Here is a 22,728-nt window from a genome sequence, read left to right as displayed (position 1 = left end):
GGGCCTGGGAGAAGCAATAAATAGATGAAATTCCTCAGATCATCTGTTCAGACTCAGCTTTGTGACCCAGCCCCAGCTACATTCCTCTCTGATCACTTGACTGTAACTTTGAGACTAGGCCACTTTCGTTCTCTCTCTCTCTCTCTCTCTCTCTCACACACACACACACACACACACACACACACACACAAGAGAGAGAGAGAGAACACACCCAATTTCTTGAACATCCAAAACTAAAGACATCTGTTGTTAAGGTTTTCTTTACCTCTTCTTTTGAAAAAAAATTTTTTTGAGACAAACCCTATAGTATAGGCTGACTTCAAATTTATGATCATCTACCTCAGCTGGGATTTCTGTGTGTGCCACCACTCCCTGGCTGACATGTGGTAGATAAGTGGTCATGGGACCCACTTGGCTGCACTTAGCAGGGATACTAGTCACTCCTCCAGACTTCTCTTCTGGGAAACTATAGATTATCCAGTCTTATTCGAAATCTCTGAGGGGTTGAACTATGTGGACTCCATTTCCCTGGTCTGAGGTATTTTCATAATTCCATACAGTCAAAGAACATTATCTCCTTGCCCCGATAGTGATTCTAGACTAGAGAGTGATAAGTCTTTTTTCTTTTAAATTTTTTAAAGAAATATTTATTTTATGTATACTAGTAACTGTCGCTGTCTTCAGACACACCAGAAAAGGGTGTCAGATTCCAGTACAAATGGTTGTGAGCCACCATGTGGTTGCTGGGAATTGAACTCAGGACCTCAGGAAGAGCAGTCAGTGCTCTTAGCCACTGAGCCATCTCTCCAGCTCCCTAAATGATTTATTTTACCTTTACATACATCAGTAGTTTGCCTACATGTGTACTGGATCCTCTGCAACTGGAGTTACAGACAGTTGTGAGCTACCATGTGGGTGTGGAGAATTGAACCCAGGACCTCTGGAAGAGTAGCCAGTGCTCTTAAGCACTGAGCCATCTCTCCAGCCCCTAAGCTTTTTCTATGAGACCAAATAGCACATATTTTGGATTTCAAAGACATGTTGACTGTGAAACCATTTGACCCTTCTATTATAAAGTGAAGATAGCCAAAGATATAAGCAGCCACAAACATGAGTACAGTCCTGCCTAGTCAATCTCTTTCTGTGAACACTGAAGTTTGAATTTCATATAATTAATATCACTCTAAATTTTTCTTTTAATCATATAAATCTACAAACAAATCTCTCTTGGCTCGAAAGCTGTATAAACGCAGGTGACAAACCAGAGCCTGATGGCTGCTTTTCTAAGTCTCAAAGTCAAATAGGTTAGGCAGTCTCAAACTCCTGGGCTGCAACAATCCCCTGCAGGAGTCTTGGACTCGTCCTGTGTAGCTGTGGCTGTAGGTACGTGATACCACACCTAGCTGAATCAGTCCTTCGACCCTCAGATTTGACTTAGGCAGCTAAAGGTCCCTGTCTCTAAGTCTCATTTGTCTAATAGACTCAGTATCTGCCTTGACCAAAATTATAAGTAGTTTGGCACGTCCCTTTTGCAGTGAAAGTGCAGCCTGAATCTAGCACTTGTAAACATTCATGGACAAAAGCAGCTTTCTCTTCTCAACTCTGTGGAGGCTGCACCTGTACAAGTTTTCTATGGGAAAGAACAGATAATCAAAATGCTGAAACATTTACCCTTGAGTTTTTGGTGGTGGGAGATGCTGGGCCAACTAAGCCCAGAACTGATGGTCTGGATGCCCTAGGAGGAGAGACTGTAAGTATCCTGAATATGGTTCTGAAAGGGGAGCCCCAGACACAAGATCCATTTGTTTGTCTACTAAGTTCAAGAGTAAGGAAGGTTGTGCGCTGACACTTTGGGTTTGGTGAAGGGTGGGCAACATCCTGCTAATGTTTCCCCAGGTGGGCTGATACCAGAGGGCCCTCCAGCAGCAGATTCCTTTTGTGGCCCATAGGTGGCAGTCACGCTTCAGAAAGGACCTGGCTCTTCTTGGTGGGCGGATATCAGTTGAGGAGCGGGGTGTGTATCTCTCTGTGAATCTTATGAGCCCATGTTGTAAAGTACTGATCGTGGCAAATTATGGTCATCTTCACGAGGTAAGTTCAAAACAGAGGTACTGTGTGATTGTGTTAGAATCCCACTATAGGAGCAAAGAGCCTGATGCAATCAACTGAAAAGGCAGATTTGGGTTTCTCACTTCAAGTCGGCTGGCTCTTCTGCCCTGGGTTGTGTTACCACAGCACATCATGGTTGGACACAGGGCTGATCCTTCATGGTGGCAGGAAAGAGTAGAGTTCCCAGCATCTCCTTCAAGGACATACCCCACAGACCTCGTACATCTCCGTCCTAGCACTTGGGCCATCTTCCAATAGTGCCATAGACTGACAACCGAAACCATCAGTGTCTGTTCATGCAGTGCACGTGTGAAGAACAGAGAGCTTACAGGGACTAGTTCTCTCCTCCCACAATGGGTTCTTAGGCTCCAACCCAGGTCCCCAGGCACCCCTGACTACAAAACCACCCTGCTGGTCACCCAGTATTTAACACAAGGCTTTGGAAAACATTTGAGATAGAAAACTAAACAGTGATCTCTTTGTTAAAGGGCATCTTCCTTAAGGAGAAATCCTGGCATAAGTCAAAGTAACTGCATCAGGTAGCCGTCAAGGTTACCTGGCTGAGATGGGCAGATACTTGCTGGACCTTGGGGGTCAGCTCTTTCAGAAGTCCAGATTTGAGTTTCTTTTTATGTTGTTTATATACTCTATAACCATTTCCCTTGTTTTGTTCCATCTGTCTGTGTCTGCCTGTCTGTCTGTCTATCTATCTATCTATCCCAAAGCTGTTAATATGTTAATAGTCAAGTGAAAGGAACTCACAGGACAAGACACTTATGTCCTTTCTCAAACTCAATATTTGAAGACACACTAGGCTGACTCTAAGTGCTCAGCTTGGTAGCAGTAGCAGGAACCAAATTGAATGAATTGCAAACAAAGAGGCAAGAGAAACAAACCTCCAAAGGCATTTATGCAAACTTTGCTCTCAGAGATTCTAGAATCCCCAAGCTACCGTCCCTCCTTAAGAGTTTTATCAAGAAGCTATCTGGGGGCTGGGATTACATCCACAAGCTCTGTAATGGGATCTCTGTGGAGGAACAGTATCTGCCTTCTTCCAGAGTCTGTAAAGTAAGGTCTGTGAGCCACGCTCCACACCTGTGAGGCCAGAGGATGCTCTGACAGCTCTGGAAAGGCAAGCTGAATTAGCTGAGTGTGGGAGGAGACAGACACCCAATAACTTCTTAGCAAATCAGCTGAATCAACCGCTCTGGATCTGCTTCTCAGATGGGGTTGACATTCACATGGTGTCAGTGCCATGGTTACTCAGGACTATGAAGAGTCAGGACAGAGATGCTCTGTTCCCTCCAGAAGGAAGGTAGACACAGACCATGGCAGTAGCTGCAGAGCTTCCTGTGAGAGACCCTCATTGGATACCACCATCTTAGAAGTTTTCCAACAAGACAGAACTTTTATCACACCTACCCTGAAGCACAGATACAATAGTTGAAAGGTAGTATGATTTTATTTATTTGGGTTTTTTTTTTTTTTTTTTTTTTGAGACAAGGTCTTTGTGTATTCCAGTCTGACTTAAACCTCTCTATGCTGCTGAAGATGCAGTTGAACTGTTGGTTACCTGACTCCACTTCCCTAGTGTGGGCTGGGATTACAGGTACTCAGTTTACACAGTCCTGGGGTGGGTGTGTGCAATCAAACCTAGTGCTTTGCACTTGTAAAGCACAGTACTAATGAAACTACTGGCCTAATCCCAAATTCTAAGTCCCCAAAGGAATGTAGCAGAGAAGAAGCCAGGCAGCACACACCTTTAATCCTAGCATTGGGGGGGGGGGGGAGAAGCCTGGTACAGAGGAAGCTCCAGGACAAATCCATCACCAACAAAACCTCAGAACCTCCCGAACCTCCAACAACCAAACATTACAAAAATAAACAAAAAAACAAAACAAAACAAAACAAAAAAAAAAAAACCCCAAAAAAACCTCCACTAGGTGAGACTTCTATTGGAGGATGATGAAAGTAAAATTAGCAGCTTACCCAAGTAGGTAGGAGAATCCAGAATTGGGGTTGGTGTGGGTTCAGGTTCCTTATCTAAGGCTATTGCTTGATTTTCAGTCTTAAAGGATCCTTAATTAGTACCCACCCCTACCCTTGAAAAACAAACAAACAAACAAACAAAAAAGCAGTGAACAGTAGCATACCGATACTCTGAGCACTTGGAGGGTAGAGACAGGAGGATCAGGAGTTCAAGGTCATTAGTAGCCATAAAAGCTATAAAGTCAGTTCAGGATTAACCTGGGTTGCACGAGAACCTGTCTCAAAAACGGAGACAAAACCACAACATGGGGAGAGTTACAGCTAAGAGTGTAACTCAGTGACAGAACATGGGATTAGCACGCACAAGACACTGTTTAATCCCCAACACTAAAACCCAGGGATGGAGAACTCTAACCTCAACACAGTACAGGGTGAGGCATCCTGGGCCAGCCGCTCTTGCTGCCCTGGGAACTGAGAAGCTGGAAGGCACAGCTCCTCTGTCATGCACAGACGGCAGTGGAGCACAGCACCGGGCAGGGATCGCTTCCTTCCTTAATACACTGGAAGGAAACAGGGAGGCCAGGCCGGGTGCCAAAGCCAAGAATAAGATGACATGAAACAATTAGGGCTGGCTGGTTTTTTAGGAAGCTGTCCTCCAAATGACTTGGTCCAATGCCCTCATACCCCATCAAAATCCCTGGCTGGGCTTTCTTGAAGGCAGCCAAGCAAGGGCAGGGAAAGGACCCTTTCTTTCTCCAGAGTGCAGGCCCCTCCAGGACACCTCCTGGTGACATCAGTAGAAGCTGCAAGCACAAGTCAGAGACGCATCTCAGTAGCCCCCGGCCTCTCCTTGTCACCAACCTCTGCCAGTGGCTCCATGCAAGCTTAGCTTTCCCTGGTCCCCAGCGGGACAGTGAAGAAGTTATAAAGTAGGCCTGACCTCTAAATACTTTTTGAGGTACAACGAAGTTAGAAACACGATGTTTCCCAGCATTGGCAGAAACCAGCAAAGCCCTTGAAGTAAATTGTCCTTCACTCTCCAGAGTTCCCAAGTGGCATTTCAGAGCACAGGAATTCACCCCACCTAGACAGTCCTCTCTAGAGCTGATGTGGTTACATAACAAAGGTCTTAGGGAGCAGCAGAGGCCTTCAGACTCCCCAGGCTGGCTCTTCTGAGCAGTTTGCCAGTGCCCTTGGTTATCACAGTAAAAATGCATTTATATAAAAAAAATAATATGGAACAGAAATATACATGTACATTTTCAGAGTTCGAGTGGATATGGTTTTCTTTATAGGCATATGAATGAATTTCACAACACTAAAAAAAAAAATACAAATCATCTCAGAAATTTGCAGCGGTCCCTAGTACTGTAGAAGGGATTAAATAAAAATACCTGTAGATCATTAACAGCAAGTTAGATAAATCAAGTTACAGTCTTGCCCTGCAGATTAAAGTGCTCCAGTATAACCAATCTTCCACCTTCAGGGTGATAAGAACAGACACAGATTCTTCATTGATAACCACTATTCCCCACCCTACCCACTTCACTGGCCTGTTAAGATTTGATGAGATTTTATTACAACCAGGAAGAAAAAAATAACATAAAATATTTTAATTTTAGAACAAGGTGACCAGCAATGGAATTCTCTCCTAGTGAAAAGGGGCTATGTGTGTGAGTATATACATACACACATACATACAAAAAAAAATATTGATCTACCAGGCATGGTGACACATACCTCCAATTCCAGTATTTGGAAATTTGGAGATCTGAGGCCAGGGGGATGAAAAGTTTGAAGCCAGAGAGATCCTGTCTCAAAATAGCAGCAACAAAACTCCCCAAAGCAGGAAGTAGCAGTAAAAAAGCAAATGTCACCTTGTACCTTGTCACAATGTTTACTTCTTGCTGAAGTGTGGGAGGGGGTGCGCTACCGCTGAGCACTTACCCAGCCCAAGACTCCTTCTTGAGGAATCAGTGGACTCTGTCTACCCCCTCCAGGAATGCTGCCAGGAAAGCCAGTGAGACAAGCAAATGGAAGGAAACAGCCATGGTCCCTTCCTAAAGTCAGTCCCTGCCTCACAGAGCTGTTACAGAAGAGTCTGGAATACTCAGCCCTCTCTCCAGACACTGGGAAGGCAAACTCAGCAACAGGAAGTGGGGTGTCCTGAGGAGAGACTCCAGTTTTCCCTAATAAAGTAGAAACTGACTTTATATATTTCTTTTAATTTTATGTGTATTGTTATTTTGTCTGCATGTATGTCTGTGCGACAGTTTCGGATTCCCTTGAACAGGAATTACAGACAGTTGTGGGCTACCATGTGGGTGCCAGGAATTAAACCCTGGTCCTCTGGAAGAACAGCCAGTACTCTTAACCAAGGGACCATTGCTCCAGCTTGCAAAGTGACTCCTTCTTTAATGTCTCCAGGAGATGGTGCTATAGAGCTAAGGAGGTGTGTGTGTGTGTGTGTGTGTACGTGCACGTGCCTGTGTACACATGTGTGGGGTGTGCTCACCTTTGTGGAAGCACATGAAGGGCAAAGATCTCTGGCAGCTTTTTATTTTATTGTTTGAGACAGTCCCTCCCTGATCCTGAGGTTTCCGGTGAGCCCTTGAGATCTGCCTGGCTCTGCCCTCCCCCAGCCAACCCCCTTTCCCCCAGGCATGTGCCTCTACTCCTGGCTTTTGCGTGGATGCTAAGAGTCCAAATGCAGACCCTCAGGCTTGTAGTGCAAGCACTTGACCCACTTAGCTGTATCTGCCCCCCACACACACACACAAAGGGCATACTTTTAAGGCTAGAGGGTAGTGGGAATTGGAAAAGGCATATTATACCTAAGAAGCATGCTCAGAGGCTTTCTGTAAGCAACTGTGCTCCAACCAGAAGGCATCAAACACAGCTGTAATCCCAGCACCCTCAAGTCCTAGGCGTTTACTTGAATTAAAAACTGAGCATCTGCCTCACCCGACCTGCTCAAAGGCCAAGAAAGCGGGAACAGCACCCACTGCAAAGTCTCTCTCATCTCGCCCTAAGTCTGCCTCCTCCTCGGAGGAGACATACCTGAAGAGCTCAGTATCAGAGGGATTAAACCTGGGGTTAAAAATACAGGGGATCAAATCTTACATTTACAGTTTAGCCAAAGGCACAGTGGCATTTAAAAATTAAACGCTGGGAAGTGTATAGTAAAAGACTCATTGTAATAATTAACCTGGTTTCAACTAGAATTAACTCTTGACAGGTGATGCACACAGTCTGTGTGACTGTCACTAGGCCGACCACACCCCTGAGCTCGAGAGGCAGTGGAAACAAGTTTACAAACATCCGTTTCCTTCCCAAAGTTCACATCTTTCCAGCCTTTTTGCCCATCTGCGACGGCACCCGGAGGATGTTGGGGGTCTCCTCCATGACTCTGACGAGCAGGTTGTCGATGTAGTCCTCCAGCTCCCGCACCTGAAACTCCTTCTTGCTGATGGTTTCCTTTTGTTTGAGGACCAACTGAATCAGCTCATCGTGGGTCAGCTGTGCATAGGCAAAGGCGGGATCCGAGGGCTGGTATTTCTTGGGAGAGGGAAGGAAGAGGGAAAGGGTTACAAGTCAGAAGAGCACCGCACTCACAGAGGTCAGCCTGCCTCTACCTCCCAAGTGTGATTAAAGGTGCACCACCACACCTGGCTTATAAATCCACTTTCAAAAAGGATGAAACCAGGTGGCTGGCAGTGGCGTCTGTAGAGCGGGTCTGGGTTGGTTACGTGCTTTTTTTGATTTCGCTTTATGATCCTTTGAAAAACATGTAAAAAAACCAGGGGCCTTGGTGCAGCTTACTAGCAGAATATTTGCCTGTCTTGTGTAAAGGCCCCAGGATTGACCCCTAGCACCAAAGAGTAGGAACCTTACTTGGTTTACGGTTCTCACACCTCTGGTCTTGACTCTGTGGAGGTACACGTCAGGAACTTTCGGAGGACGCTGGTTCAGTTCCCAGCACTAACATGGTGGCTCATAACTACCACACACACGGACACACACAGACATACACGCAAGCATAGCAACCACATACGTAAAAATAAAGGAAAGAGAGAAGAAACACAGTGAGGTCCTATGGTATCTGGTAATCGTTCCATCAGTCAGTCCCAGGTGTACATGCCTGAGCCCAGCTACTTGGGAGACGAGGGTGGCCGGACTTGACCTCTCAAGTTTGAAACCAGCCTTGAAAAAAACTAGTCATGCAACCAGCCACCAATGCAAAAATGGGACAAGTCCCAAGGTGGACCAGAAAGAAGACTTAGGGGAGCACACATGGCCAACACAGCAGGGTGACTGCCAGTCAGCCCAGTCTGCTAGCCCCGAGCTCCCTCTGAGATCCCACCAAAAGCTACTCCACACTCGGAAAACAAGAGTAGCTAAAGCCAAGCACCACCAGGCTACTGACCTTCCATGTCACCGGAGCACACAATCTTTGGGTACATGGTGGCCTTTCTCAGAGACTCACTGTTCCGATAGGAGGATGTACCCGGAACAGTTGCTTTTAACAGGCATTTATCATCTGGGATAAGCGGGCTCTAACTGTGAGCACAAGAGTCAGTCTTGAGCCAGAAGGAAGTGAGAGATAAGAGTCAATGAGAAGTAACAAGTCACTCCAAGGTCTCAGGGAGTGGGAGGAAGGACCGCGCAGCTGAGCTGCAGCTTAGCAGATTTACAGGCGGTAGGAAACAAGACTCCAGAGCAACTCAAGGTGGTTTTTACCTGAAGAACTCCAAGGCAGTAAATAGTTTTTGCCCCGGGCACATGCCACCTTCACCTTCTACCAGAAAGACCAATAAATTAAGAGCCTACCAGCCCTGAGCAGAATGGAGCAGAACCAACACTAGAAGCTCAACAACAGCACCGAAGCCTCTACCCCATCCAGGGAGCAAACTGCCCTTGGAGAGGAATCCAGGAGCCCACTCTCTCACCGGCTGGCCCAGAAGCACATGCTACTGTGTTCCCAGAGCAAGCTTGAATCCAGGTCAGGTGGTGCATGAGTAACAAAGATGCAGGCTTCTCCCTCCCCTACTCCCGTTTTCTTTGTTTCTTCTTGTTGAGGACATATATTCAGAGGGGGTATACCCTTGAGTCTGTTTCTGTTCCTGCTGCTAGGGGTTAGAGTCAGGGTTTTGGCCATGGCAAGCATTCTACCACAGAGCTACAACCCCTCGAGGCGCTCTAGGTCTGACTTCCAAAACTGGATTCAAACCTGGCATCATGGTACACACTGGTAATCCTAGCACCAAGAAGACGAAGGCAAGAGATCTTGAGTTTGAGGCTAGCCTGTATCATACCCTAGGCCAGCCTGGGCTACAGTAAGACAATATCTCAAAAAAACAAACAAACAATGCAAAAGTCAGTATCATGTCTATGTCTCGAAGTGTTCTGGACACTATGTGAATATACTCGACACTACTAAATTGTGTTAAGCGGTATGAAGAGGCCGGCTGTAGTGCTCACACTCCGGAGGCAGAGGGAGATCCGTAGCGGCCAGTCTGGTCTACAGCAAGAGTTCCAGGCCCATCAGATCTACAGAGTGAGACCCTGTCTCCATAAAAAGGCATGGAGGAAAGCTAACATGTCAGATGCATTTTGCCACTAGCAGAAAGGGTATATCCATTGATACTTCACACCAAGAAACATGTCCTCAGGGTTTTCAGACCACACCTCTACACTCTAAAGAGTGTTATTAAGAAACACTGATTAGTGGTCAAGTGTGAGGCTTGGCGACAGAATGTGTGTGTACAAGGGCAAGGCCCAGCATTACTAAATCCACAGCTGCTCTGTCCTCTCCGTCTCTTCCTTCTCTCTCCCCTCCTCTCTGGAACAGTCTCAGGTAGTCCATGCTGGTCTTGAGTTCCTGAGCTTCCTGCCTCTACTTCCCAAGCATGTGCCAACACACCCAGGGTTCTCTTCTTTTCTTTTTGAGACAAAGTCTCACGTAGCTCAGGCTGATCTCAAACTACCTTTGTAGTCAGCGATGGCTTTTAACTTATGATCTTCCTGTCTCTTCCCCAGGGCTTTGATTACAAGCATTTGCTATTATACCCAGTTTATGTGATCTTAAGGAACTTCATTAATTACTAGGCAACAACTCTATCTAACTGAATTAAATCCTAGCCCTTTCCTTTTATTTATTTCTTAAAATGGTATGTGTTGTGGTAAATAAAGTTAACCTTTTACAAAAACTTTGTCCCTGCCCCACTCTCTACATGTCCAATCATGTATCCCCTTGACATCAACCTACAGGTATGTTTTATAATGTTGACATTAAGCAGAGTATAGTTTCATTGCACTTTTTTAAGTTAAAAATATTACATTATGGGCTGGAGAAATGGCTCAGTGGTTAAGAACACTGACTGCTCTTGCAGAGGTCCTGAGTTCAAATCCCAGCAACCACATGGTGGCTCACACCCATCTGTAATGGGATCTGGTGCCCTCTTCTGGTGTGTCTGAAGACAGCGATAGTGTACTTAGATATAATAAATTAAAAATAAATAAATAAAACTTAAGAAGATACTACATTATGATTACACTTACTTATTTTCCAAGTGGGGAGTATGTATGAGCCATGGCACATACATACAGGTCAGAGGACAAACTGAGGGACAAACTCAGTTCTCTCCTACTTCGTAGGTTCCAGGGACTGAACTCAGCTCGTCAGGCTTGGTAGAGAGTGCATTTATAGATGAGCCATCTCCCCGAGAATAGCCTTTTTTTGTTTGTTATCATTCTGTAAGTGTCATTAAATTTTACTTTAGATTGATTTTAGAAAAGTATAATTCCAGTATATTTTAATCCTCACTGTAGCGCTAGATAGTTGTCATTTTCGACTCTCACAATTACATATAACATTTCTTAAAAAATATTTTTTTTGTTTTATTTTTCATTATGTCTATGTTTATCTGTGTACACAAGTGTATGTGCCCATAGAGGCCAGAAGAGGGCGTGAGATCATTTGGTGCCACATGCTGGTTGTAAGGACACATTCCTCTAACCTCAGTTAATGGCTAGCCTGGGCTATATGAAACCTTGTCTCAAAAAGCAAGAACCATGGGACTGAAGAGATAGCTCAGTGATCAAGAGCTCTGTTATTGCTCTTGCAGAAAACATGGGTTCAGTTCCCACATGGTGGCCCACAATCATCTTTAATTCCACTTTCAGGGGATCTAATGCCCTCTTCTGGTCCTGTGGGCACCAGGCAAGCATGTAATACACACACATATATGTGGTGAAACACATATATGCACATTTAAAAAAAATACATCTCAACATGAATTCTGTAATCAAAGAGTAAAGAATATATCCACAACTTTGCAATCATTAGAAGATTCTAGGCTAGGCAGTGGTGGCACACACTTTTAATCCCAGCACCTGGGGAGGTAGAAACAGGTGGATTTTGGTGTTCGAGGCCAGCCTGGTCTATTGAGAGTTTCAAAACAGCCAAGGCTATGTGAAAAAAAAAAAAAAAAAAAAACTATCTCAAACCAAACCTAATTAAAAAATGAGTAGGAACTAAATAAGAATTCACAAAAGATCAAACAAATCACCAGAAAACAAAGACATGTTCAACATCCTTAATCATCAGGGAGATGCGAATAAAAACTCTGAGATTTCATCTTACGTCAGTCAGAATGGCTAAGATCAATAAAACAGATGACAGCTCGTGCTGCTGAGGATGTGGAGGATAAGGATGGGGATGTGGGACAGTCCTCTATTGTTAGGAGTGCAAACGTGTACAGTCGCTATAGAAACAGGCATGACGGTTCCTCAGGGAGGTGGAGCTTAATATCCAGGCAAACCACTCTTAGGCACATACACAAAAGAGTCTACATCCTACAACAGAGATACTTGCCCATTCACCACCGTTCATGTTAATAGCCAGAAGATGGAAAAAACTTAGATGCCCATCATGGATGAAGAGTTCAAACAAAACATATTGTGACAGGTGGGTGCAGTGACTCATGCCTTTAATCTCAACACCTGGGAGGCAGAGGCAGGTTGATCTCTGTGACTTTGAGGCCAGCCTTCCAGGGTTACACAGAGAAACCCTGTCTCAAACACACTGGTGCATGCATTTAAGCCCAGCACTTGGGAGGCAGAGGCAGATAGATATGAGTTTGAGGCCAGCGTGGGCTACATAGTTCCAGGATAACCAGGGAGAGAGACATCTAAGTTGTGGGAGTTACGAGCCACTATCTGATTGGATTACAAACTTGCTTCCTGTCTGGAACCCATGTCTTACACTGCTGCAGCAGTGAGAGCTGGAACCCATGTCTTATGCTGCTGCAGCAGTGAAGAACCTGAGACTGGATATAGGCCATGGACCCGGGGAAAACCAAACACTACTGCTCTGCTAAAGGAACACAGCAATAAAGTGACTCCTAATGACATTCTTCCTCCACTATAGATCCCTGTCCACAACTGGACAATCCCTCCCCTCAGGGCTCAGGGAACCCTGTGGAAGAGGAGGCAGGAAGAGCGGAAGAGTCAGAGGGGACGAAGGATAGCAAAAGACCTTCTAGACACGGGACTGACACGCATGTTCTCCTACAGACTAGCAGCACGCTCAGGTTCAAGCCAGGCGCCTCCCGGCACTGAGAGAGGAAATGGACACAAGTCCCCACACCAACCAAAAGCTATCTCCAACTGACAACCACTTGGAAAAATTAGTTTCTCCAAGGGAGTCTCCTTGGGTACACAAACCCATCTGGAGCACAAGCCCCATGCCCAGCAGTAAATGGCCAACTCAAAATGAACAATAATATTTTTTGTAGACTTTGTTTTGGTCTCATTGCTTTATCTGGGTTTCTTGTTTTTAAACCCTGCTGATCATTTGCTTTTATGTTTCCAATTTTATGTTTTTTGTGTGTGTGTGTGTGTGTGTGTGTGTGTGTAAGTTTTTCTTTTAATTCTGGTTTTCATTTTGTTTTATTTGCCTAAATGTGTAAAGAGAAAGTGGGCATGGAGTTGGATGAGTGGGGAGGATCTGGGAAGGAAGGAGTTAGGAGGAACCTGGATCAAAATACATTGTATGCAAAAACATTATTTAAAAGAGAAAAAGAGCAAAAGGTGAAGAGCTATGAGAAAGGTGGTTACCTGACCATCACTTCTGGCCTTCACATGCACACACAGAGACACATGCACACACACACATGATTCACACACAGAAGTGAACTTAAGCACAGAACTTCCTTTCCTACGGTATGGATAAAATGGACGCATGCAGAGGCAGAAAGAGAAAGAGTAGGAGGGAGAGGGAGGAACAGGAGGAGAAAAGGCAAACTGGGTCCAGCGTGTACAGGGGTGGGGGTGAACCCAGATGAAGGCCGCAGGAGCTCCCTGTACTATTTCTGCAACTTTTTAAATGTTGGGAACTATTTCTGAGAAACAAAACTCAGAACATCTGTATCAAGAATTTTATGTTTGCCTAGAGATAAAAAATAGATGGGGGAAATATTAAGAAAAAAAAAGTGTCAGGTGATGTGGCGGCACCTGCCTATAACTCCAGCACTCAGGAGGCTGAGACATGAGTTTGAGGCAACCTGGGCTACACAGTGAGTTCTAGGCTAGCTGGGGCTACGGAAACCCTGTCTTTACAGAGCAACAAAATAAAGTGCAACTGTATTTGACAGACTCACACTGCTAAAGACAAAAAAGGATTCAGTGGGCTGAAGAGAGATGGCTCAGTGGTTAAGAGCACTGACTGCTCTTCTAGAGGTCCTGAGTTCAATTCCCAGCAGCCACATGGTGGCTCACAACCATCTGTAATGAAATCGGATGCCCTCTTCTGGTATGTCTGAAGACAGCTATATATAATAAATAAATCTTAAAAAAAAAAAAAAGAATTCAGTAAGAAATAACTAATCACAGTCAACCCAAAGTCTAGAGCCTCTCAGAGGTTACCCAGACTCCAGAGACACCAGAGTAATTTCCATAACTGCCTACTGGCCAAGTACTTAATCTTTTGCTGAGGTTTGTCCAATAGCATCTTGCTCTGTTGCCCAGGCTAGCCCCACACTGACGAGCTGTCCCGACACCAGCCTTCAGTGTAGCTGCAACTGCACTGAGCATAGGTGGCTGCACATCTGCAGTCTTAACAAACACGCCGCCCTCTCTGGACTCTCACCTTCAAGAGGGCCTCATTGATCAGGTTCTCACTGATGACAGTGGCGGTTCCCAAACTAGAGTTTGTAATCTTGGTGGCTGTTGTGTTCATCGGCTTCACGGGGTGAGGCCTAGAGACAAGAAAAGAACCCTTAAACCTCCAGTAACCACAAAGCTGAGAAGTACCCATCTCAAAGACTGCTGCCTGCAAGACGGACAGAAAGAGGGGAGGCCGCAAGTCCAGCTCACGCCTTAGTTCCTGTAGGATTCAAAGGAATCGGGACCAGACAGCCACACACAACCAGTAACGCACATCCCTGGCCAGGGTGTCCTGGCAGACTCTAAGTGCCTCAGTCTGGTTATGGGCAAAAGAGCTCAGGTTCCATCTCCAGCACTGCAAAAAAAATTTTTTTAATTAATTAAAATAAAACAATATTAATAGTAAAGAAGACAGAAAGAACGATAGCTTATTATCCTCGGAGGTTACGCTACACACTAGACGAGGGGCTCTGCCGTAGGAAAGCTCTCACAGAACTTTCAGCATTGCTATGTTCTACCGATCCGTCTCAGCTGGCTTGTCAGACCCTGGAGACACAATACTCCCACGCTTCCAGAGCTACAAAACTCCATCACACTGTAGAAACATTCCTAAGCTAACTTTGAAGATGACTAAGTCCTTGCTATCCACATAGCTGGGTCTTGAGTTATTCCAAGCACAAAGTACACAGCCCCTGTGTGACAAGCCTTGCCGGCAAAGCAGGCACATTCTGACGTCAGGACATCCATTTGGTTTGAAGGCATGGTCAGGTAAAAGCAAAGTAAACGAACAAAACCGTCTCCCATCATGTCTCACCTGTGCTTGGCTGCCCCAGCTCCCACACTTGGCTGAGCTGGGACCGGATGTATCTCTGAGGGTGTGACCCAGGCTTGTAGAAGCGGCTTCTTCTTGCCAAAATTCTCAACTTTGCTAGCAGAGCCACCTGCTGTGGCTTGTGTGTAACATTCTGCCACACCGGCTCGGTGAGTGTCGGAAGATGGAGAGCTGGGGGAAGAGTGTGCGGCGGGAGGGGTCTCAGCCAGTGAGGGGCTGTGCACAGGAGAGTCCTGGGATACACACAGAGGCGAACCTGGCCTCCCACTTCCCTTCAGCTTCTCTTCCTCAACAGTCCCAGGGCCTGGCAGCTGCCCATTCACACTTGAGGGAACTTGGGGCCCAGAGTCACACTGATTCTTCATGGGCACTGACTCCTGCACCCTGCCACTAGCCCCCCCTGCCGACTCCAGAATGGAAGGGGACACATTCAAGGGTGAAACTCCTGCTTCTAGATCAACCAGCATCGCTCCCTTTCCTCCATCTCCAGCCTCATCGACTCTTTCATCATCCGATGCTACTTCGGGAATAGACGGAAGAGACAAGCTCAGATCGGCCATGATAGGAGATTTCACATCCGAGGCAGATGGAAGGTCACTCAGGGGGTTAGAGAGCAGGCCTTCATGATCGCTGGCTTTGCTCTGACAGGGAGTCATGAGGTCATCCCTCTCCTCGCCCCTCAAAAGCTGGGTACTGCTTGCTGGGCTGACTTCACTTTGGGGGTCTTCCCAGAAACTCTCGCTTTCAGAAGAGATGGTGGGCTGAGCTTCCATGGTCGCAGGTTCCTGTCCTGGGCCTTCTGTGTGGGCCGGCCCTGGAGACCCTGCACGGGGCATGCTTCTAGCAGCAGGCCCTTCCTGTGTCAGCTGCTGGAGATGACCTTTGTCCTCCTCCTCTTCCTCAAGCCTAGTGGGTCCTCCTGTTTCTTCCACAAAGAGCTGTTCAGAAAAAGACACACGTTTCTTGACCTTTTTTTGCCCTCTGCCAGCATTCTGATGCATCTCCTCATGTTTCTGAGCTACGCTGTAAAATGAGGAGGCCACCTCTTCCTCTCCAAGAGGGAGCGGTGCTTCTTTGACTGCAGTAGTCATTCCAACATCATGAACATTATCCACAGAAGACCGAGACGCCGTGGGAGGCCTCTCAGCAGGGCTTACAATTCTGCCACCACTTAGAGAAAGCGCTAAGGGTACTTCCTGGGCCTCCTGAGGTGGAAAAGGAATCCTCACAAGTTCTTCACACTGCCCTATGAGGGTCTTTCCCAATTCCTCACTGCTGGCTTCCTTCCTGGTGCCTGTCTCTCTGGCCTTACCCCCTGAGGAGTCTTCAGTCCCCTTCCACACACGTGTAGGAGGTTGTTCACAGGGTGATCCCCAGGCAGAAGAGCCAGTGCTTGTAGCTGGTGTTAGGTTAGAGCCTGCTCTAGGGAGCAGAGAAGGTTCTTCAGCATCGGCCTCACCCTGGCCTGTGGGCCAGTGTTCGATTGGAGTGGATGTGGAGATGGGAGCTGCTACGGGAGATGAGAAAGAGGAGGCAGAAGGACTTTCAGAGAACTTCGTCTCTGAGTCACAGCTCAAGTCAGAAAGGCCAGGAGCCTGAGTAGAGCTAGAGAGAAAAGGGGCAAAGTGAGCAGAGTCAGAGGAAGGAAGCCTAGCTTTGGGTTGAGTCTCGGGAGAAACTTCCAGTCTGCAAAAAGGACAAAATAAAAATCTGCAGGTCAGTTGCAAATGCATTTCAAGACACATATAAAAATAGTTCTTAAGGAGGACAGGTTTTTAATGTTCAAGGTCAAGTAATCAGCAATTCTTGATATACAAACTGATCATTGTGTTTTTCCTTGGTGCTGGGGAATCAAAGCCAGGGCCCCATACAGGCTATGTGAATCCTCCACAACTGAGACATATTCTCCCCAGAAAGACACTGATTAGTACCAAGCATACCTGTCACACAAGGATCTGTTGTAATGCAAATGGAAAGATTCAGCCTACAGTTTCTTTCAGTGATATATATTCAGTCTCAAGAATGGGCTATGACAGGACAAAAAGCATCTAAAAAGCTCAGAGAAATAGAAGGTGACAAGGATGGATTCTGAAGAAAAAGTGCATCTGTTGCCGAATCCCCAGTTTGTCTCCCCACCCCCATTCCAGAGAAAGGTCAATGTGAGTCACTCAGAAAGGCAGAAGCTCCTTCAGGCTTAGGCAGCCTCTTATGATCAGGAACAGAGGAGAGAGAGGATGGTCACAGGAGCACTAACAGGTCGACCAAGATCTCTCACACCAGCAAACTGACCCCAAGTACCACAGGACAGCATGCACTAAAAACTTAAAACACAGGTCCTATGTGCCCACCGCAACCATGCATGCTCAATTCACACGCTCAGAGTTGGCCACAGTCCCCTTTCTCTGGAGTCTGCTTAGCTCACTGAGGAAGACCTTCACTTATGCATGCTGTGGCTTTGGGCTGGGAAACAGCCCTGCCCTTTGTGCTGAGCAGGCCAGGCCAGCAGAGCTGACTGGTTCAAATGACTGAAGACTAGCAAACCTTTGCACACACATCCTGAGACTGACCAGGTTTGTTTTAGCGGAGGTAGTAGCAGAGAATGGTCCCATATGTAAAAAATTAAGACTCACCTAGGCTTCACAGCTTTGGTCTGGGGAGCCCTTGCAGCAGGAACTGGTGGTTTCGGTTCAGACTTAGACTCTGGGCTGGCTTCCGGGTCTGAGATCTGCACGTCCTCAAAGGGGTTCTGGGAGGCAATGGGTACATCTTTCTCGGGTCTTCTCACCAGATCTTCTTCCCGCAGCTGGGCTTCCACAAGCATGCCTTTCCTTTCCCTCTCTGTCTCTGAGACAGTGGGAAGAGGTTCGCTTTCACTGCCTTTAGCCACATCTTTCTTTCCTGTTACCAGAGAAAGCAAAGAGGACTTCTTGCTCTCCTGCTTCTTGCTGTCTTTTGTTTCTTTGGTAGCCTCCATGTTTGCTGGAGACACGCTCTCTCTACTGTCCCCACTGGTCAGAGATCGGTAGGATGGCAAAGACATGGCCTTCGTGGAGTCCTTGGTGAAAGAGTCGGACAGTCGCCGGTCAGAGGACATGCCATCTCCTTCCCCTGGTTCCTTAGGAGACCGGGCAGCCAGGTTTTCAGTGGATGAGAACAAATGCTTCTTCCTGAAGCCCTGTGGGGGTGGGGAATTAGAAGGGCTGCTCTCCCTGATCTCACTCTTGGCCTCTGGCTGTTCCATGTAAACATGGTTTCCGTTGATACAGACGTTAGATCGGGAAAGCGAGTCATTCTTGGACCGAAGGCCCCCAAGGAAGGAGAGCCCTTCTTTCTTAGGAAGGCTGAAGCTGGACTGGTTCGACTGTGTATGGTCTGCACTGGACGTTCGCTTGTGGGACAGGACTGGGAAGAAAAGAAACAGCGAAAGGGGTAAGTGCTGAAGAGGAAGTTCAGTGAGTACAGAAATGTACCATGAAGCCTAGTGACCTTGGTTAAATTCCCAGGACCCGAATGGTCAAGAGGACTGACCACCCACAAGCTATCCTCTGACCTACATACACATGTGCGAACACACACATGAATGCTTGCACACAAACACACAATTAAATAAAACTGAGGCTTACGATATAGCTTGGAGTTAAAGCATTTGTCTATTATCCTGCAAGGCTCTGGGATTCAATCTCTCATAATGAAAAAAAGAACAGAAAAAAAAAACAAAAAAAAAAAACAAGTGAAGGATTTGGGGCATTGGCCAGTGATGGTGTCCTGAGCCTCAGCTTTGCAAAGATAGGAAGAGACGGGGGTGGGGGTGGGGATGAGCAGTTGCAATGGGTAGTGGCATCTGTCAATCTGTTCAACATCTGGACACATTTCCAATCAGGGTAATTAATAGGAAGATACCTGAAGCATCAGTGAACAATTTAAGAAATCCAGTATTAAACCAATGGAAAAGGCCATGTACCTGACGAGAGTATCAGAACCTGGCCACTAAGAGGAATTCAGTAATTGAAGCTGAAGTCCAAATTATCCAGTTCAGGGTTAAGGAGGTGGGTGAGCGAGCAAAGACAGGAACTCACCATCCGAGGCGGAGGAGGACTCGTCCTCATTGTCGTCATCACCCCACCGGGACTGGAAGTCTCCGGGTCGCAGCAGGACTTTGTCTGGCCTGGAAGTGGGTAGGACAGACATGGACTGGGAGAGAGGCGTCTTCTGCAAACTCGACTTGGAAAACAAAGTCTTGATCTTTGACTTCTTTTTCTTGTCTTTCGAGAAGGACTCGTCATCACTGTCTACCGAGGGTGTCGGGGTGCTGGGGACGATGGCTGAGGCGGTGTCCGAGGCGCTGTCCTTATTCTTCCCTTTGATCTTGTCCTTCAGTTTTCCAAAGGGATTCCGAGACTTATCCTTCATGGAGAGGTCAAACATGCTGGCTGTCATGTTGTTTCTCATAAACTGGATGTCGACCTCGATTTCTCCCCGCTCTTTCTCCTTCTTTCCCGGTTTGGACTTCAAGGTGTACCATCTAAAGGAGGAAAGGACGAGTTACCTCTGGATGGAAGCAGCTCCAGCAGGGCGCCTGCTCCCATCAGCAGCCTCTCCTCTCTGCTCTTCTAACCTCTCACACAAACGCTCTTCTACTCTGTCTCAATGAAGGGGGTTAGTAGAGAGCTTCGCCTTTATTTATCCGTTCATTTCTGCAGCGCAAGGGACTGAACGAGGTTGTCATGCAGAACACACCACAGAACACTTGGTCCCGGCCCTGAACATTTATTTCTAAGTTGTTTTGCCCATATGCTAGACAAAGGCAGTCTGGTGTACTTGGTGTACTCATCTTACTAGGGGTTAGACCCAGGGCCTTGAGCATACTATACAGGTAACCACTGAGTTCCACCCTCAGTCCCTAAAATCGGCTAGAATAACAACCCAGTAATGAGTTATTTCTAAAAATAAAGAACTTGGCACTGACATGCAGGCCTGGAGTCCCAGCTATTGGGGCAGTGGGCATGGTAGGAGCTTCAGGCCAGCTTAGAAACTACAAGACCCTACCTCAGGCAGGTCTTTGTGAGTTTGAGGCCAGCCTGGTCTGTATATATAGGTCCCAGGTCAGCTAGGGCTACAATATGAGACCCTACCTCAAAAACAAAACAAAACAAACAAAAAAACAGAACAAACAAAGGCAGGAACTGACAGAGACCCACAACTGGACAACATACAGACAGTGAAAGATCTTGGCCACTAAGTCTTCAGTGGAGGTCTCCATCTCTCCCCTTGGCTCGGGGAACTCTGTGGAAAAGGAGGCGGCAAGATTATAAAAGCCAGAGGGAATGGGGAATATAGAAGGCCTCTGAGATAACAGGACTGATACACATAAACATATATACAGGGCGTGCTCAGGTTCAAGCCAGATGGGGAAGTGGACACAAGTCCTCACCCTAACCAAAAGCTATCTCCAGCTGACAACCACTTGCAAAGGAAACATTAGTTTCTCCACGGGAATCTCCCTGGATATACAAACCACACTCAATGCACAGGTGCCACGGCCCCATGCCCAGTGGTATTAGCCAACACAAATTATCTCGGTAGTATTTCTGAGGACCTTTAGTCTCATGTTGCTTTGTCTAGAGATTTTTTTGACCTTACTGACCTTTTGCTTATATACTAGGGCTTCTAATTTTGTGTTTTTGCTTTGTGTGTGTGTTTTCTTTTCTTTGTTAAAAATTCTGGTATGTTTAGCCAGGCAGTAGTGGTACACACCTTTGATCCCAGAATTTGGGACTGAGGCCAGTCTGGTCTACAGAGTGAGTTCAAGGACAGCCATGGCTACACAGAGAAACCATGTCTTGGGGGGGGGGAGATCCAATGTCATATTTTCCTTCAATAAGGGCCGCTAAGTTATTATATAGTTTTTATTATATTTCATATTATGTAATTTACATTATGCAATTATATAATTTTATTTTATTACAACTTGACATAATGAAAGCCTGACCAGGAAGCACTCATGTCTGACTTAGCTATCAAAAAAGAATATTGCAAACATCAAACATTTTACATGGTCCTTTGCAAACTACTTCAAGATACGATATGGCAAACGACAGGGTACCAGACATATCCTGACTGCAAACTTCGGAAAGGGGATTCTCCTTGGCATTCATTTTCTTTCTGGAAACCTGATCTCTAGTGAACTGGGAGCCCAATTCACTGCAGGCCATTAATACCTGGCCTCCAGAGAGCCACCCACAGGCCACCTCACAAATGGAGAACTTACTTTTTTTTTTCCTTCAGTGACCTACTTAAAAGCTTAGGGCCCGGACTTGAAGGAAATGATGGTTTTGTCCAAATGAGCACAACTTCCTCTCTCACCTTCGACTATAGCTCAGCAAAGGCCAATCCTCCACCCCCACCTCCCCCAGCTATTTGACTCATTCTGCACACAGACAAGTAGGACGCTAACCCTCAAGCAGCACTCTCCTGCATTTTGCGCCTCACAGAACAGCAAGTAGTGGGTACTGGGTTCACTTTACAGGCGAAGGAAACGAAGCTTAGAAATTGCTACAGTTCGAACGCTGTTGAAGAACATGGCACGGATTCTGCACTCTCTGAGTTCCTCTCCATTGTCCTTGACCAAGAAGCTTGTTTTAAGCTTGTTCTCCTGATTCATTTTCAAATTCTTTCTGGGCAGTCTGAGCCGCTTTCCACCATGCTACTGGTTGTGCGCATGCGCACAGGATTGAGTGCTCGGGCGCGCGCTAGGGATGGTAGGCAAGTGCTCTAATACAGAGCGAAAGCCCAGCCTGTACACTTTCAATCTAAATATCCCAAAGTAAAAGGAGAAAGGAAGACTCCAGCCTAGCTCGCCACCAGCCATAACCTGTAAAATGACCCCCAAAAGATCTAGCACAGAAAACTGCCAGGAAAAACTTTAAGTGCATCAAGAAACACAGCCAGGACCAGCAAAGTGATGCGAGATGCCGGCCAGGACTGGCAAAGAGAAATCTTTCCAGGTTTTAGAGACGCAGCTGTGAAAGAGTGGTGGGGGAGGAACAGCCACTGATGGAAGTCGCAGGTCTTTTAACAATTCTCCCCACGAGCCTCTATCTTTCCAGGGCCTGGCCGGGCCTGGAATACTTTGCATATTTGTCAGGAGGTTGAGAGGATTATTTGTGTTTTTCTTCCCTGATAGTCACAGTTGCCTTGGTGATGAAAGGTGTTTGGGCTTTTGTAATATCTCTTGTAGAAACCTGAAAAGGAGAAGCTCAGATGACCACAGCAGGGGCTGCAGGCATCAGGGCCAGTCAGGAAGGGGTGGGGGAGAGCACACGGGAAGGGTGCTTCTCCATCAGGCTGTCAGTTAGGCATGCAAGCACTTTGGAGACTTTCAGAGAATGCCACCAGACCATTCCTGGGACCAGGCTTGCCTTTCTAAAGATTTCCTGAGCCAAAGTGCTTATTTTAAGCAAACTTAGAGCCAGCTCAGGAATGTTTCCCATCAACTGGTGCCTGCGGCTCAAGCTTGCCGGCTCTGGAAACCCGCTGCACCTTGACTGTTCCTGCTGCTTGTTTTTGTTAAGCGGACCCGAATTCTGCCAGCGGGGCTCCTTTAGGGGTGTGAATAGGGGACTTGCAATCAG

At 46.6% G+C, this 22,728-nt stretch overlaps 1 protein-coding gene across 1 annotated transcript in view; it reads right to left on the bottom strand.

The window, feature by feature from the left end:
* Positions 1–7,437: 7,437 nt before the first annotated feature.
* The window catches only part of RAB11FIP1 (RAB11 family interacting protein 1), a gene marked incomplete at both ends in the record, with an annotated part of 28,155 nt that continues 12,864 nt past the window's right edge, over positions 7,438–22,728 (bottom strand). Inside the window, 4 exons of the mRNA XM_080928378.1 lie at positions 7,438–7,656; positions 14,249–14,357; positions 17,728–18,499; positions 19,174–19,619. Of these exons, the coding sequence (XP_080784504.1) occupies positions 7,438–7,656; positions 14,249–14,357; positions 17,728–18,499; positions 19,174–19,619 (1,546 nt within the window). The remainder of the gene's footprint in view (positions 7,657–14,248; positions 14,358–17,727; positions 18,500–19,173; positions 19,620–22,728) is intronic.

Source organism: Micromys minutus, assembly GCF_963924665.1.
Source record: "Micromys minutus genome assembly, chromosome: 14".
Taxonomy (NCBI): Eukaryota; Metazoa; Chordata; class Mammalia; order Rodentia; family Muridae; genus Micromys; species Micromys minutus.
Note: the sequence above shows the minus strand (reverse complement) of the source record. Positions and strands in the feature narration are given on the sequence as shown.